The sequence below is a fragment of the Anastrepha ludens genome, chromosome 4 (assembly GCF_028408465.1).
Source record: "Anastrepha ludens isolate Willacy chromosome 4, idAnaLude1.1, whole genome shotgun sequence".
NCBI lineage: Eukaryota > Metazoa > Arthropoda > Insecta > Diptera > Tephritidae > Anastrepha > Anastrepha ludens.
Window position 1 is genome coordinate 62,651,082 of NC_071500.1, and position 15,629 is coordinate 62,666,710.

At 34.1% G+C, this 15,629-nt stretch overlaps 2 protein-coding genes across 2 annotated transcripts; one reads left to right on the forward strand and one right to left on the reverse strand.

Moving 5' to 3' along the window:
- Positions 1-4,111: 4,111 nt before the first annotated feature.
- On the reverse strand, positions 4,112-5,855 carry LOC128859558 (calumenin-B). The gene has a single exon (XM_054096474.1). The coding sequence runs from the start codon at positions 5,682-5,684 to the stop codon at positions 4,683-4,685; it is 1,002 nt and encodes a 333-aa protein (XP_053952449.1). The 5' UTR covers positions 5,685-5,855; the 3' UTR covers positions 4,112-4,682.
- A 2,467-nt stretch (positions 5,856-8,322) lies between these two features.
- LOC128859559 (membrane-associated tyrosine- and threonine-specific cdc2-inhibitory kinase) lies at positions 8,323-13,867 on the forward strand. Its single transcript, XM_054096475.1, has 6 exons — positions 8,323-8,432; positions 8,510-9,260; positions 12,131-12,329; positions 12,390-12,535; positions 12,592-12,998; positions 13,075-13,867. Exons 2-6 carry the CDS (start codon positions 8,514-8,516, stop codon positions 13,250-13,252), a joined length of 1,677 nt encoding a protein of 558 aa, XP_053952450.1. The 5' UTR covers positions 8,323-8,432; positions 8,510-8,513; the 3' UTR covers positions 13,253-13,867.
- The last annotated feature ends 1,762 nt before the right edge of the window (positions 13,868-15,629 follow it).

Genomic DNA, 15,629 nt, shown 5'->3' on the forward strand with positions numbered 1-15,629 from the left:
CGGCACCAATTCATAACGTAATTCACGCAGTTTCTATAGACAGCGTTCAACTTTGCTTTTGTCTCTTCGCATTTTTCCCATCCAAAAACAAAGGCGATTTTTTTAATCTTAGCGAAAATCACGAAACACGTCTTACTCGAATAGCCTAATCCAAATTAAACTATCAATCAGTCTGAAATTTATTTTGCCGTTGTTTGATAGATGGCAGCTATGTACTTTTTGATACCGGTATTAAACTCCTAAACTCCAGTTTGTGTTATGTCCAGCAATGATATTTCTAAAAGTTGGTCGCCTTATTCATACGACATCATGATCTGCCACAGTGAACATTTTGTGTTCCCACATAAATAGGTTCAAGGTGAATCTATACAAGGTGACTTTGATATAGCTGCTGATTCGCTTTTTTTGTCTTACAATTTGGTGGTTTGAATGTCAAGCGCCCAGGTTCTTTGTTGCCTTGTTTGTGTGCTTACTTTTTCAAACCCTTAAATTGCAAAAATCGATACTTGTAAATATTATTGTTGCTCTATCGATGTCACCCTCCATAAATTTGGCTTGAATATACATACATATATTTCTTTTATATCTTTCTATATATTTTTTCTTATATATTTCCTCGATGAAAAAATTATATAATAAAATAAACTCCTTTTAATCGCTCGCTATATTGACAGCTCGGACTTTGACGATAGAGTTGCATGCACACCATGCAACATTGCACGTGGGAGTTACAAAAGGATGTTTACAAATTCCAAACATTTCATAGGATGTCTAAAAATGCTTTTAAGGAGCTTGTATTGCTATTCAAAAAAAAAAAAAAAATACTAACATGCGCGAATGCATTAGTCCAAAGGAAAGGATTATGATTACGCTGTGGCAAGAACGTTTTTAGATGAAATTTCATATGTCCGCTTGTCTGTCAACGTATATATTTATATTGGAATTGCTCGATGTCTTTGCTAGTGCTATTTCTGTAGCCTTTTCTACTGCAAAGATATCTGCTTGGAAAATACTGCAGTGGTCAGGAGCTTAATTGGCCGCTTGATGTCTCGCTCTGCGCAATAAATCCCTGCACCTACATTTTCACCATCATTTTCGAGCCGTCAGTAAATATATTAACTATATATAGATAATTTTTAACAAAATTTTGTAATTTAGAAATTTTTTGAGGGAAGTTCATAGAATAAAGCTTTAATTGCAGACAAAAAAGTAAGATTAAAAAATAAGATCATTCCGAAAAATCGAAGCAGTCGATTCTATTAAGTTCTACAAGAAGAAAGTAACAGTACAGTGGATGGCGCCATATTTTTTCTCTTTATCGTTGGTCATACTGTGGTATACACTAGTTTCAGGGTCTTCGTTTCTTATACCGATAGCACCGTATTTGTTTGAGGGTATGTTAAAGTTGTGACGATTGTGTTTCGTCCAAAAAATGTTTCCTTTCCATTGCCCTTTATTTTTTCGTGTTCGATTCTAAAAATTCCACACTCAGCGAAGGCAGAGGTAACAATTTTTCATAGAGATGAAAACACCATTAGTAATCTAAAAATAAAATTTACGTAGTGATAAGTAAACAAAAATGGAAACTAAAATGTATGCCAATGTACGTGAGTATCTACAAACATATACGAGTATGTATGTCTGCATATATGTATGAAAAATCATTTTGTGCCCGAATGAATGAATGCTTATGTATATACAGCGCTGTGTAAAACAAAAGCAATATATTTAGTTGAATCAAAATTGTTGTTATATTTTCGTCGAGAGACAGTTTTAACAAAATATAACGGTTTTATATTAAATGCATATGCAATTTGAATTAATTTCATTTATTAATCCTTAATGAATATTACTAAAAAAAGCAAAAAAAGTTCTCCACACTCCGTTAGTAAGTGTGCGAAACAAATGCACCAAATCCATATTTTATAAAGGATCCTTCATTCTTTATAACCTCTGAGGTATGCAGAGACCGTGTCTATCTGGTTGCGGAAAGGTTGACAGGAAACCATAGCTTTAATATTCCGAATGAATTTTCCTATGAGTTTAAGTCGATGATTGGGCAAGCTAATCGAGAAATTGAACTGTATTGTGTCTGAGAAAGTCTTTTACGAGCTTCGTTGTGTGTTTCGAGTCGTTGTCGAGCTGAAACATCCATCGAAGCAACTTATTCCAATCGGCATATGACACCATTGCCTGTAGGATTTCTTTATGTAAAATTCACTGTAATAAGCCTTTTTGTTGAATTATCATCATAATTATATAAATACGTCACCCCAAAATATTTAAACACTATTTTCACCGATTTTAATGAAACATGCACCAATTTAATGGAAATAACTTGCTTTAGTGCAGAAATCTCCACCCGATATATAGGGGGCGTGGAACCTGACATATACTATAGACCAAAAAGTGAACGCGAATATATCTATAAAACCAAGTAAGCTAGGGAACTGAAACTTGGCACGAATTCATAAATTGTATATACATACCTTACTTATGGTCGTAGAGCAAAACCTACTACTTACAGTGATTGTCATTGACCGAATTTCCGACCACGGGCGATACCAGTACTTTTTAATAAGTGTGCAAATTATTGATCGATTGATTTTATATATTTAAGCTATTGAACTTTGTGGCCCTCCTTCTTAAAAATCCTCATCACTAACTTGTGAATTGTTGTAGAACTCATTTATGAATTTTCAAGGCAATAACTCCTTAGTTGAAGTACTGTTATTTCGTACCATTTGGGTTAACTGCTGTCTTAGAATAATTTGTTGCTTTTGTTTTGCACACTTCAATTTGAAGAATATTTTACCTTTGCTGATTGTTTACTCCTTTAATTTCGTAGATTACAAAGTAATGGTGCCTAAAGTACATATTTACAATTCGCATAAATACACCTGGGTTCACAATTTTGGTTAATTGAGATTTTGCTTATAAAATCGGCTATTAAAATTGTGCAAGCTTTTTATTGATTTTGTTTTGCACAACACTATATATATACACACACATACATATATATGTTTTATGTCCCTGCTTATGTACCTAAATTTGTACTCAATTGTATGAGTATAAGGACTGCCTTATTTTTTTTTTTTTGCCGTCCTATCCTGGTTTAACTCCCACCGTCCAAGATAACTCGTACATATGTATGTGCATACACAGAGTCCGACGAATTCCCAATTTTTGGCCGATGCCGATTTCTTAAAAAAATACCCGAATATACATAAATTCTTCATGAACAAATGTTTTTAATAATAAGATGAAAGAAGGTATGTAGATATATATGTACATATATCACATATTTAGTATTTTTAATATGCAATATAAAATAAATAGTTACATTTCTTAGTTGTATGCTGATTCTGCTGACTGCACGAGTAGTTGTATATATTTTTAAAATAATTTGTTAATAAACAGTAATCGCAAATTTAAAAATAAAAAATATATATGTATATTTTTTTTGCTATACGTCATCTTTTCTATAAATTTATATTAATGAAAGTCGCTGACAGTTAAATTAATTGCTTAATATTGTAGTTTTGAACTTACTATTTTTCACTAAGTTTTTCCAACTTCACATAACTACTGTAAGCTGCGAATTATTTTAGATGCTAATACATACATGTATGTGTCTTTTTGGCTTTCCAAAAAGGTATAATATTCAAATAATGTTCGCAAAAACGGCTTATGCAGATTCTTTTGGCCGATACCACCCGATGACGATTAATCGGTCTGACTATGTATTTATATATTTACATACATTGACAAATATAATAATATGCATATATACATAAACATATGTACCATATAGTACATACAATTACGTGTATCCGTATATACATATATACATAAACACATACAAATATGCTAAATAGTTTGAGACACTTTTGCTTATCTCAATGGCGTTAAGCCATCACGACGACTAGTTGATCATTCTGGAACTGTTCGCGTGGTCATATTGCAGACACTTGTATTTGTAAGAATAAAAATATTATCGCCCCTCAAATAGGAAGACTCGCACAAAAATGTTGCTGACCTATGCTGTACACAATAGCAGAGTATACACAGCGAAAGTCTTTAAATGTATTTGAAAAAGGAACCAAGTGACTATATTGAGTATTGTTGGCATTTATTACAAGTGCATTATATACAAGATTTTTAAAAACTTTGTAGATTGCGCTTATGGCTGACATTACAATAAGCGCCACATGTTTTGTATGTACGCACATATCATGTGTTCACAATAATAAGCAATATTGCAATATGTGGCGCTGCTATTATTGAGAACACAGATGTATGCGCATATGTTATGTAGATATGTAAATTATATTAAATACAAAAGGATAGGTAGAAAATATTGTACATCTAATGAACATTTTTGGCACAGATAAGTAATATATAGTACAAGCGGTCCAGCTGGCTATTACACGGTACATTCCTAATTTTTACATAATGTTTAGATGATTAAGAATTACAAATGGCAAGTGTTAACACAAAAAGGGTATTAACTTAAATTCTAATTTAGTGCTACGTAAAATGTAATATATTTGTTCAATTATTGATTCCTTCAATTCGAGACAGAGATTTTACATACATATGTATGTACATATGTATATCTGAGTTTATGCGAAGTAAATATTCTGTTCTTTGTGGCATTTACATTTTGTTAATTATTTAATCTAAAATTCATCGTGACGTGCTAGCGCTTCGCCAAAATCTGTCGCTTGGGAGCCAACGAATACATCATACTTTTCTAATATTTCATCTTTCGTGAGTTTCTCATCGCCGTCATTATCTGCTTCGAATACCAAATGTTTTGCTTCACTTTCGGCGTGATCAAAATCTTTTGGCACAACCCAGGCACGCACTTCTTCACGGTCAAGATATCCATCCCCATTTAAATCTCGAAATTTGCTGAATCCTTCCCGTTCACTTTTAACCCATTCGGGCTCTTCGTCACTTGGTTCCGAGTTTCGGTACATGTCGGCAATGTATTCATCTACTGTAATTTTACCGTCCCCATTGCTATCAATGTCTTCAATTGTTTCAGTTAGAACTATGTCTTTCATAGTAGGGTGATCTTCTGGATGCAAAAATGCAGTAAATTCCTCACGTGTTAGATGATCATCTAAATCTTGGTCGGCAACACCCCATCGACGGCGGTCTCGCTTTTGTAAACGCTTGAAAGACATATTGTGTTCATCGTTTTCAATTTCTTCCTTGTCCATTGTATCCAGAAATCCATAAACGTTATCACGATACGCCTCCCAACTAATGGTTGTGTTACCATCAGGATTGTGCATTTTCCACATACGGCCGACATCTTCATCAATGTAACGACGCTGCGTGTATTCGATCCATCTTTTAAGCTCCGAAAGTGTTACGAAACCATCTTTATCCTCATCGATGCGAGCGACAATAAGGCCCAAACGGCGTTTACTCTCTTCCGGTGGCAGCTGATCAAATGATTTAGCTTCATCTTCCCCCAAGAACGCCTCATGATCATACTGTTTGTTGTGATGTCCACCTTCGAAATGCTTCTCACCATCTGAATCATGATCCAACCGGCTGTGGAGCTCACTAGCATCCACTTGGTCATCATCCGGTTTCGGAATAGCGTCCGACAGGAAGAACGCGCTTATCAAGACAAGTAGCAACAACGATACGCGAAACGCCGACATATCGATTTAATATTTTCTTTGAATGAAAATGCAAGCTGTTATACAACTAAATAAAAATATTCGTTCCTAGCGCAAATTAAACTTAATTCATTAAAAAATGTTAAGAGAATAGAACAAGATGTTTTAAATTGGTTTTCTTTCCAATCAATTGGGACAAGGGATACGTGTACTTTTCATACAGTGTTGTTTTTCTTAAATAATTTTCCCTCTCGGGATTCTCGTTTTGTTTATGAAATTTTGAATGTTCACAGTTCGCTCCCAAATACGCTGTAATTAAAGAAGAAGGGCGAAAGAACTTCTTATACTCGTTAAAACGGTATTAATCATTTTAAGCGCTAATTAAACATTTCGATATTTTCAATTTTACACATTTTAGAATACATTTTAAATACCTTTTTATCAAATACTACTTGACCGTCAACAAAATCAATTAATCATTGAAATGGTAACTAAAGTACATCATTGGAAAGATAATTAAAGTATTTTTTTTTTATGTAAATACCCTTATTAATTCATTTATTAAAGCCAAACATAAAATCATGGGTTATTTTTACAATGATTGACCTTAAGAATATTTTACATAATTTAATTGTAGATAAAAGGGTAAACAATGAAAACAAAATTAAAATTATAGCAATTGGTAAAGAGGTTGAAGTTGGAGAAGGTATTAAAAAAGGAAAGTATGATAAGATAAAAATAGTAGTATTAGAAGTAGTGATTATTTGGAATGGGTTCAAATAATGAGAAATTATTCGAATGCATTGAGCAATATACGTCAAGGTAACGAACCAATTTATGTTTGAAGTGAAAGCGCTGCTTTATACCTTTAATTTTTTGGGGTAAGTTATTCCAGACAGAGAACTCAAAGCATTGACTTCATAATTTTTAGGGTGGAATATTGAAAAAAAAAAAAATAATAATTAGTTGTTCCGAAATCCGAAAAGAGTTACACAAGGCGATTTGTTTTAGAAAATCTGCCAAATTAATATAATTTAAATATAATATCATTAAAAATTATATTCAAACCATCCATTTGAAATACCAACTCAAATACCACAGATTTACTTTGCTTTTGACTGCACTTTGGAAAAATAACAATCTTCTTTGAACCAACTCCAGCTACGTTATTCAGTGTTATATTATTGTTAAGGAAAGAAGTTTTGAGATAAGAAAATTTTCGGAATAACTTTAGTACAATGTATATCGCTTTGGAAAAAACGGTAAAAAGGGGGTGATAGAGGGGTGTATCCCCATCTTAAAACTGAAAACAGAACCTGCCGGAGGCTTATAGTTTTTAAGTAATTTAATGTTAAAGTTCTCTAATTTAGCGAAAAGTTGGTGTTGCCATACACCTGAAATGAAAACGAAATTCGCACGCAGGGATGTTCGGTGGAAGGTTCATTGAAAAACTGCAGTATTTTTTGCTGTAATTTAAAGTTGAGAAATATTTATCAAAATAAAAACATACAAGGCATTTAAACTTAAAAACAATGATATTAAGCGTATCACAAAAAATAATAGAGTAATTAAAATTAAATGAATTAACACAGTATTTTTGCGTAGAACTGCTTATCGCGTGGGTGGCCTTCGCCCGCGCTCCAAAAAAATAACCCTCATCAGTCCAACTCCGGCTACGCAATCCACAATATTTTTGGGTAGAACTCCTTTTCACGTGGGCGGCCTTCGGCCGCGCTTTAAAACAATAACCCTCATCAGTCCAACTCTGGCTACGCAATGCACAGTATTTTTGCGTAGAACTCCTTTTCGCGTGGGCGGCCTTCGCCCGCGCTCCAAAAAAATAACCCTCATCAGTCCAACTCCGGCTACGCAATCCACAGTATTTTTGGGTAGAACTCCCTTCCGTGTTAAAACCATTGAACCCAAAATTAAAACGTCATATGCGTGTATGTAGTAAGGAGGCACAATAACCCCGACCTCCATGATTAACACTAAACTCAAGAACTTATTTTTTGTTTTCATTTGCAGGCATCCGGCAACACCATACTGTTGGCATTCCAATCTTCTTCTTATTCGCGCTTAAAATTGAAATGTGATTGCATAGGCAAATGAATTTGCATTTAATTTTAATAGATATAATTAGAATATTAGCATAAAGATCGGTAAAAACACGCGTGTGAGTGTATATTTGGTGAATTTTAGTGAAATGTTAAAAAATATAGAGTGTATTATGGCAAATTATAGTGAAGTTCCCGAGGGCATTTTGAATGTAAATAATTAAAAAAATATTATTTCCCGAATAATTTAAAGTTGTAAAGAGTGTTCCTTAACACCTCACTAACATCTCCACCAAGTTTCATTAAAAAAACATTATAGTTTGCCATAAATTCTAAAATATACATTGTTCTAAATTCCAGCCAAATTTTCAATATTAAAACGAGTTGGGTGTGGTGGCATTGTAATTGCTATTCGCTCATTTTTATCAATTTACACTATTCAAAGTCCGTGCGATTTCTCAATCCTTAAACCAAGGCGTAAAACATAAATGTTGACTAAACGATCTTTGTTGAGCTAAATAAACCAATAAAACACCTAGAATTAAAAAACTTGGATATGGCAGCTTTGATTTGGATGTCGCGCAGAGCTGCGTTTTACAAAACTTTTTGTAAACGCGGCGGTTCTGTCAATTTTGAAAACGGCGTTTTTGTTTTTTTGTTGCGGTACGTCGAGTGAAAAATCTATTTTTCTTTAGGATTATTCGCAGTTTACTAAGAAACTTTATTATTTAAGGTAAAAGCAATTTGTTTTCAGATAGTCACATTAGCTCCAAGTATAATATAATTTTTTGTTTTACTTCTATGTTACAGTGATATGGCAACCGAATCTGAGCTTCCAATGCCCCGTCTACCAGTGCCGGATATTCGAGCACAAGTCGAATTTCAACACTCGCAAAAGCAGAGCCAAAGGTTACAAGAATACCGACTTCGCCCTCCAAAACTAAGATTAGCGAATCGTAGCCATTCTTCCGCTTCTATGTCAACAACTGCACATGCAATTTCTTTCCGGGGTGAATCTGATGGCAATGGCAACGCGTTACCTGAGTTGGACGCCAATTCATTAAGCCGTTCCTATGATCGCTCAATGAATGAAACATACTTCGAACAATGCTTTACGCGCCTTGCGAAAATAGGTGAGGGTTCGTTTGGCGAAGTCTTTAAAGTGCGTTCTAAAGAAGATGGACGAATGTATGCGATAAAAATGTCAAAGGAATTATATCGAAGCGAGCATTATCGTCAAGAGCGACTAGAGGAAGTGCGGCGTTATGAGGAATTCTCTGGTCATGCTAATTTTGTGCAATTCTACCGCGCATGGGAGCAAAAAAATCGTTTGTATATGCAAATGGAGCTATGCCGAGAAAGTTTAGACAGGTATTTAGTACGACATCGGCATATACCTGAAGAAAAGATTTGGAACATGCTATTGGACTTGTTGCTAGCATTGAAAAGCCTGCATGACCGAAATCTTATACATCTAGACATCAAGTTGGACAATGTATTGATAGGCGATGACGATAGTTGTAAATTGGCCGACTTTGGTTTGGTTATTGACGTAGATAGAGTGAGTACGAAAATATTTAAAACCATGATAAAAAAGAAGGTTATTTCCAATACATTACCAGATATACGAGTTGTTGTTGTTGTTGTAGCAAACATTCCCCATATTTACATACGGGGATTGCTGCTGAATTGACAGTCCTTGGCCGGATATAAATCCGGGTCGTTTCGGTAACGTAGAACCGACTGTGGTGGAAACGCAGATATACGAGTAATTTGTATGGCTGGATGGATAACTGTAAACGAAATTTCTTACAAGCGTTGTTTCGTTATAATTTAACCAACGGAACTAGCAGTTAGTTTTGAATAATTTTGAGTAGCATTACATTTTCACAATAATACAAATTATATGCATATGCATATATATATATATATATATAATATATATATATATATAATATATATATATATATAATATATATATATATATAATATATATATATATATAATATATACAGTAGGTTCTGTTTTTATGCGGTAGATACGTTCCGCAAGAAACAGCATAAAAAAAAAAACAGCATAAAAAAAGCTACTAGTTCTATAGTAAAACTATAGATACGTTTCAAATGCTAAAACCGCATAAATCTGAAATAATGTAATAAAATCGCATAAAAAAGGGCACTAGTCCCATATTATAACTAAGATACGTTCCGCATGACCGCATGAATCTGAAATAATTAAATAAAATCGCATAAACAAAATATTGTATTTTTGAAAATTATATCTTTATTTAAGAAACGTCAGAATCGAAAAATAAATTTAAGTCAGAAATAGAATCAGACAATACCCACATGTTGCGCGTTCGTTTAGGATTTGGCGTAAAATCACTTTCGTCACTTTAGGAAATGTACACGTCTGATGTAGATAGTTATGCAGGCAGTTCCATACTTGTAGGGTTAGCATTTCTGATGTAATCTGTGATGAGTTTTTGCTTAGCTGGTTTAGAATCTTGTTTATATGTACAATTCCCGATAGGTCGACATGCATTTTGTAATTTAAAAAAAAACCGCACTATTTCAAAACCGCATAAAAAAAAGCCGCATAAAAACAGAACCTACTGTATATATATATAATATATATATATATATTAATTTGACGTGGAATGATACTAATTTCGTTAAAATCAGTTTAGTACCTATAAGAAAATACCATTTGAAGTGTATTTTGGAATGGAAATGAATAATTTCTCCTAGTCCAGAATGATTTGATTTATGAAGCAGAGCGTGTGAGATATAATGCTGCTACAAAAACAGATATAATTCCTACAAAGTACCTCATATATATTATATTATATAGTATATACACTTCAAATGGTATTTTTTTATTCTAAACTGATTTTAACGAAATTAGTATCATTCCACCTCAAATTAAAATACATTTTACTTGATTTATAATTTGTTGTAAGAAATTCCGCAATAGTATAATATGCTGATTTTCCCTGCCCCTGTAATCCAAAAGTCTGCAGCCGGACTCAAATAAGAAATAACGAAATTTTAGCTTCAATATGTAATTTTGTATTTCAAATGAAGGATAATTTTATCTTCTATTTAACGAATTGATTTATAAATAGGGTCCATTTGGCTAAACTTTTTTTTTAGATAAAAATTATTTTTATAAAAAAGTTAAATTGTTAATTATTTGGTCTTTTCTATATACACTGTTGGAAAATATAATAGAAACAGTGCACTTATATGCAAAGTGATTTTGCTAAGATTGTTTTCAATATGTGGTTACCGGTTTTTTGTTGTGGGAAGAGAAAACCAAAAACGCATGCGTTATACCAAAATTAAAATGAATTCAAAGCTGAGCTAAATTTGCAAGTTACAGGATTGCAAGCGAGATTATTAACAAGAACACCAAGGAGAGTTATTGAGTTAACGGAACAGAACAAAGCCAAAAGACTTCAATTTACAAGAGAACACTTGATCCATCGAAACTGGGAAAATGTGCTATGGACCGATTAAACAAAAATAAATATGCTTGGATCTGACGGGAAAATAATATGTTCAACTACCAATCCCAGATATACGAAAAAACAACAAACAGTAAAGCAAAAAAAACAGAAATGCACATGAGATGGGGGTTTATGCAGGTAAACGATCCCAAGCATTCATCAAAATTAGCAAAGGAGTGGTTTAAAAAAGGAAAGGTGAATGTTTAAGGGTGACCCTCGCAGTCTTCTGACTAAAACTCAATGATGCATCTTTGGGCAGAACTTAAAAAGATAATCGGGCATTTAAAAGCTATAAATAGGGAAGAAATGTGGAATAAAGTCATTCAAAAGTCTTAAAAAATAAAAAAACAAAATTCTCAAAAATTACATGAAAATATTCGTTTCTATTAATTAGTTTGGAGAATAAATCCATTATCCATTATTTTCTTGGTAGATGGCTGTAGTGATCCATATCATATAAAGTATCGATTAAACAATTTAAAGTTTATGTCCAATGGAAGTCAACAAAGAGAAAATTCGGTACATTTTACAGCTTTTCTCTGATAAAGTCGAAAATGCTATCCAGGCCGCTGAAATGGTGAATGGAGTTAATGGCTCCGATGCAGTAACTACTAATTACGTGCTATTTTGGTTTGGTCGATTCCGTTCAGGCATTTTTGATGTTAAAGAAAATGTCGATAATGTCGATAAAATCACAGAAATATGTGAGGTTGGCCCGAATGTTAGTAGTTGTAAGATCGCCCTCAGGCCTAAAACTAATATTTTCCAACAGTGTACTTATATTTATATACTACAACAACAAACATATTTGCCTTATAGTATTTTCCAAAGCGTTGGAATAAATATTAATTTAATATCTAAAACATATTTATTTTAGTTATTTTTGGTGAAATTCAAATTAAATTGTTTGTGCTTTTCAGGCAAATCGTCATCAAGCAACAGAAGGCGATTCTCGTTATATGGCACCGGAAATATTGCAGGGCAGATTCTCCAAAGCAGCGGATATTTTTAGTTTAGGTGTGGCAATACTTGAGTTATCCTGCTACTTAGAACTGCCCCACAATGGACCATTGTGGCAACAATTACGTAGCGGAGTCTTACCACAAGATTTTATGAAATGTAAGCAATATATCTAGAATTTTCATATACTTAACATATTAATTTTTCCGAATATCACAGCCATATCACCAGATTTGGAAACTCTTATAAGACAAATGATGTCACCTGAACCTGACTCACGGCCCACAGTAGATACCATTTTGGGTCATAAAAAGCTAGTGAGCTTGATGGAGCGTCGGAATCGATGGGGATTGGTTTTAAAAATGGTAGAAGTAAAATAAAATATGTGTTCATGCAAATACTGACAATATATCTCTTATAGAAACATACGATACGGCGTTCACGTAAAGCTGCATGGTCTAAGTTATGCAGTTTAAAACAAATAATTTTTAAGTTTGTCACGTCAATTCTTACAGTTTACTTACATCGTGATTCGATAGGCACTGGGCGCAAACCTTTGGGTTCTCCAATGCCACAAAAAATTAAAGATAAACGCCCACCGATGATCTCTATGCATTTACTTGCATCAACACCTACTGCGGGAAGTATGCGAAATACTCCCGTCGAGCTTTTGCCCGGAGAAAATTATCTACATTTTTTAGAGCAAAGTACACCTATAACTTTTGCGGCGAATAAAGTAGTAAACTCAACGCCTGTAAATCGCAATAACCACCATAACCACAGTTTTCGTTCACGAAAGGATCTAACCAAGACCAGTTTTCAATATACGTAAATATACACTTGCAATTGTTAAAATGAATTATTAATTAAAATTAAATGGAAATATTTAATTTATTCCTTATAGTGTGGTAGAAAATGTTTGTGGCATTGAGAACCTTAATGATTTTCAATCTTCGCCAACGGTATTAAGCCCGCCGAGTAGTTTTCTTAGCCTAGAGGATTGGGAACAGAACTCGCAAGCATTTGATAAATCAAGTCTGCAGGAGTGCCGGAAGAAGCTTTTTACAACGATCGAGTATTGACCAGTACGTTAGACTGAGTAATAAGGCACAAGCTAACATTTCAATTAATATATTTCAATATTATTCCATCTAATAATTGCATACGAATTGCAAGGCGTGCAGAAATATTATATTTAATATACTTCAATATAATTGCGTCTAATATTTACATACGTATTTCAAGGAATACGGACATATGCTTTAAAAGTGAATATTAGTTGTAAGCGGAATTGAGAGAAAACAATGTACGTAAGGAGTTTACAAATAGCTACCAATGCTCAACGGAATGTTTATTGGGTTAGATTTGTGTTTTTTAAATGTTTTTTATATAATCATTATTCATAATATTAAACCAAAATGTGGTTATAGCAATTTGTGGATTGTAAGCAATTTTCGGCGATACATATGTGATATGCTAAAACAATATACTATATACAATCATACGTACATATGTACATACATATACAATTTTTATATACGAAATGCACAATGCATATTTTGTTGATTTTTATAAAGCATAGATAGTCCAAGAAAAGAGATGCCTGTTAATTTTTATTTGCAAGTGCAAAACTTCATTAGCCAAATAAAGTTGTATGAATTTCAAAAGATATCAAAAATAAATAATAACGTAAATTATTTTGAAAGAAATAAAAAATAAATCATAATAAACTAGAAGTGAAAAAAACCTAAGATTGTTGGTAGAACCTATCACTTATGCTGACAGGGAGGACCTAAAGCTGGCAAATAAGCTATTCCATGAAAATCGGGTACAATGGGCTAGACAAAGATATCAAAAATAAATAATAACGTAAATTATTTTGAAAGAAATAAAAAATAAATCATAATAAACTAGAAGTGAAAAAAACCTAAGATTGTTGGTAGAACCTATCACTTATGCTGACAGGGAGGACCTAAAGCTGGCAAATAAGCTATTCCATGAAAATCGGGTACAATGGGCTATATCTACATTTAGCCCATACAAATCTCCTGGACCTGATGGGATATTCCCTTGCCTTCTGCAAAAGGGAAGCCAATACATTGTCCCTACTTTGTCCAGACTATATAAAGCAAGCCTATTGCTAGGTTATATTCCTACGAAATGGGCTGAGGTAAAGGTCGTATTCATTCCAAAGGTAGGGAAAAAACCCGAACAATTGCCTAAGTCATACAGACCGATTAGCCTTAGCTCATTTTTCCTAAAAACAATGGAAAAAATATTGGATCAGCACATACGGGAGAATAATTTGGTTAATTTCCCACTGCACCAACTTCAATTTGCCTACCAACAAGGTAAATCTACTGAGACTGCAATACACAGTCTAGGAACCATTATTGAAAAAGCTATTGAGTCAAAACAAATCGCACTTTGCGCTTTTATTGACATAACAGGAGCTTTCGATAATACGTCCTATGAGGCAATCAACAATGCCCTATCTCAAAAGGACGTACCTAAACCCATCAGACGATGGACTATATCGATGCTGAAATCCAGAACGATCAGTACAGAATTAGGAGGAAGAATAAAGTCTATCAAGGCCACAAGAGGTTGCCCGCAAGGGGGAGTACTCTCTCCTCTCCTGTGGACACTAGTAATAGATGAACTTCTCCACAAACTGAACAACCTAGGATTCCACACCCAGGGCTATGCTGATGACCTGGTAGTATATATAGTGGGCTGGCATGAAGAGACCATCTCTAACCGCATGCAACAAGCCCTCAACATAATAAACAAATGGTGCACTGACAAAGGGCTCTCTATCAACCCATCTAAAACTGCGCTAGTGCCGTTCACCAGGAAAAGGAATATCAACATCAAATGTCCTGTCCTGAATGAATCGACTCTACAACTCTCCACAGAGGCGAACTACCTTGGTATCAACCTTGACAAAGCGCTTACCTGGAACTCGCATCTTGAGAAAGTTACTGTAAAAGCCACAAGGGCATTCTATGTCTGCACAAGGCTTTTTGGTAAAACATGGGGGCTCAGCCCCAGAATGACCTACTGGACATTCACTACAGTTGTTAAGCCTATAGTCACTTATGCTTCCATAGCATGGTGGCCCAAAGTTAAGCAACGAAAGGCGGCAAGCGATCTCAACAAATTGTACCGCCTCATCTGCATCGGTATAACAGGAGCAATGAAAACATGCCCAACTGACGCTTTGGGCGTGCTCCTAGGTATACCACCGCTTCCCATCTTAATTGAAAAAGAAGCAAGATTGAGTGCCTTAAGACTAAAAGGCAACGCCGATCTTAAAAGTGGAGATATGAGAGGACATCTAAAGATCTTAGAAGACTTTCGACACACTCCTATACTACACAGGGTGGATACAATATCTCCCAAACCCATTCTCTACAGAAACTTCCGAATTATTATTAATGAACGAACAACTTGGAG

Coding starts and splice junctions, on each gene's coding strand:
- LOC128859558 (XM_054096474.1), bottom strand. CDS start 5,684: ATGTCGGCGTTTCGCGTATCGTTGTTGCTACTTGTCTTGATAAGCGCG.
- LOC128859559 (XM_054096475.1), top strand. CDS start 8,514: ATGGCAACCGAATCTGAGCTTCCAATGCCCCGTCTACCAGTGCCGGAT. Junction 12,330..12,389: donor ACCACAAGATTTTATGAAAT/GTAAGCAATATA, acceptor CGAATATCACAG/CCATATCACCAGATTTGGAA. Junction 12,536..12,591: donor GGGGATTGGTTTTAAAAATG/GTAGAAGTAAAA, acceptor TATCTCTTATAG/AAACATACGATACGGCGTTC.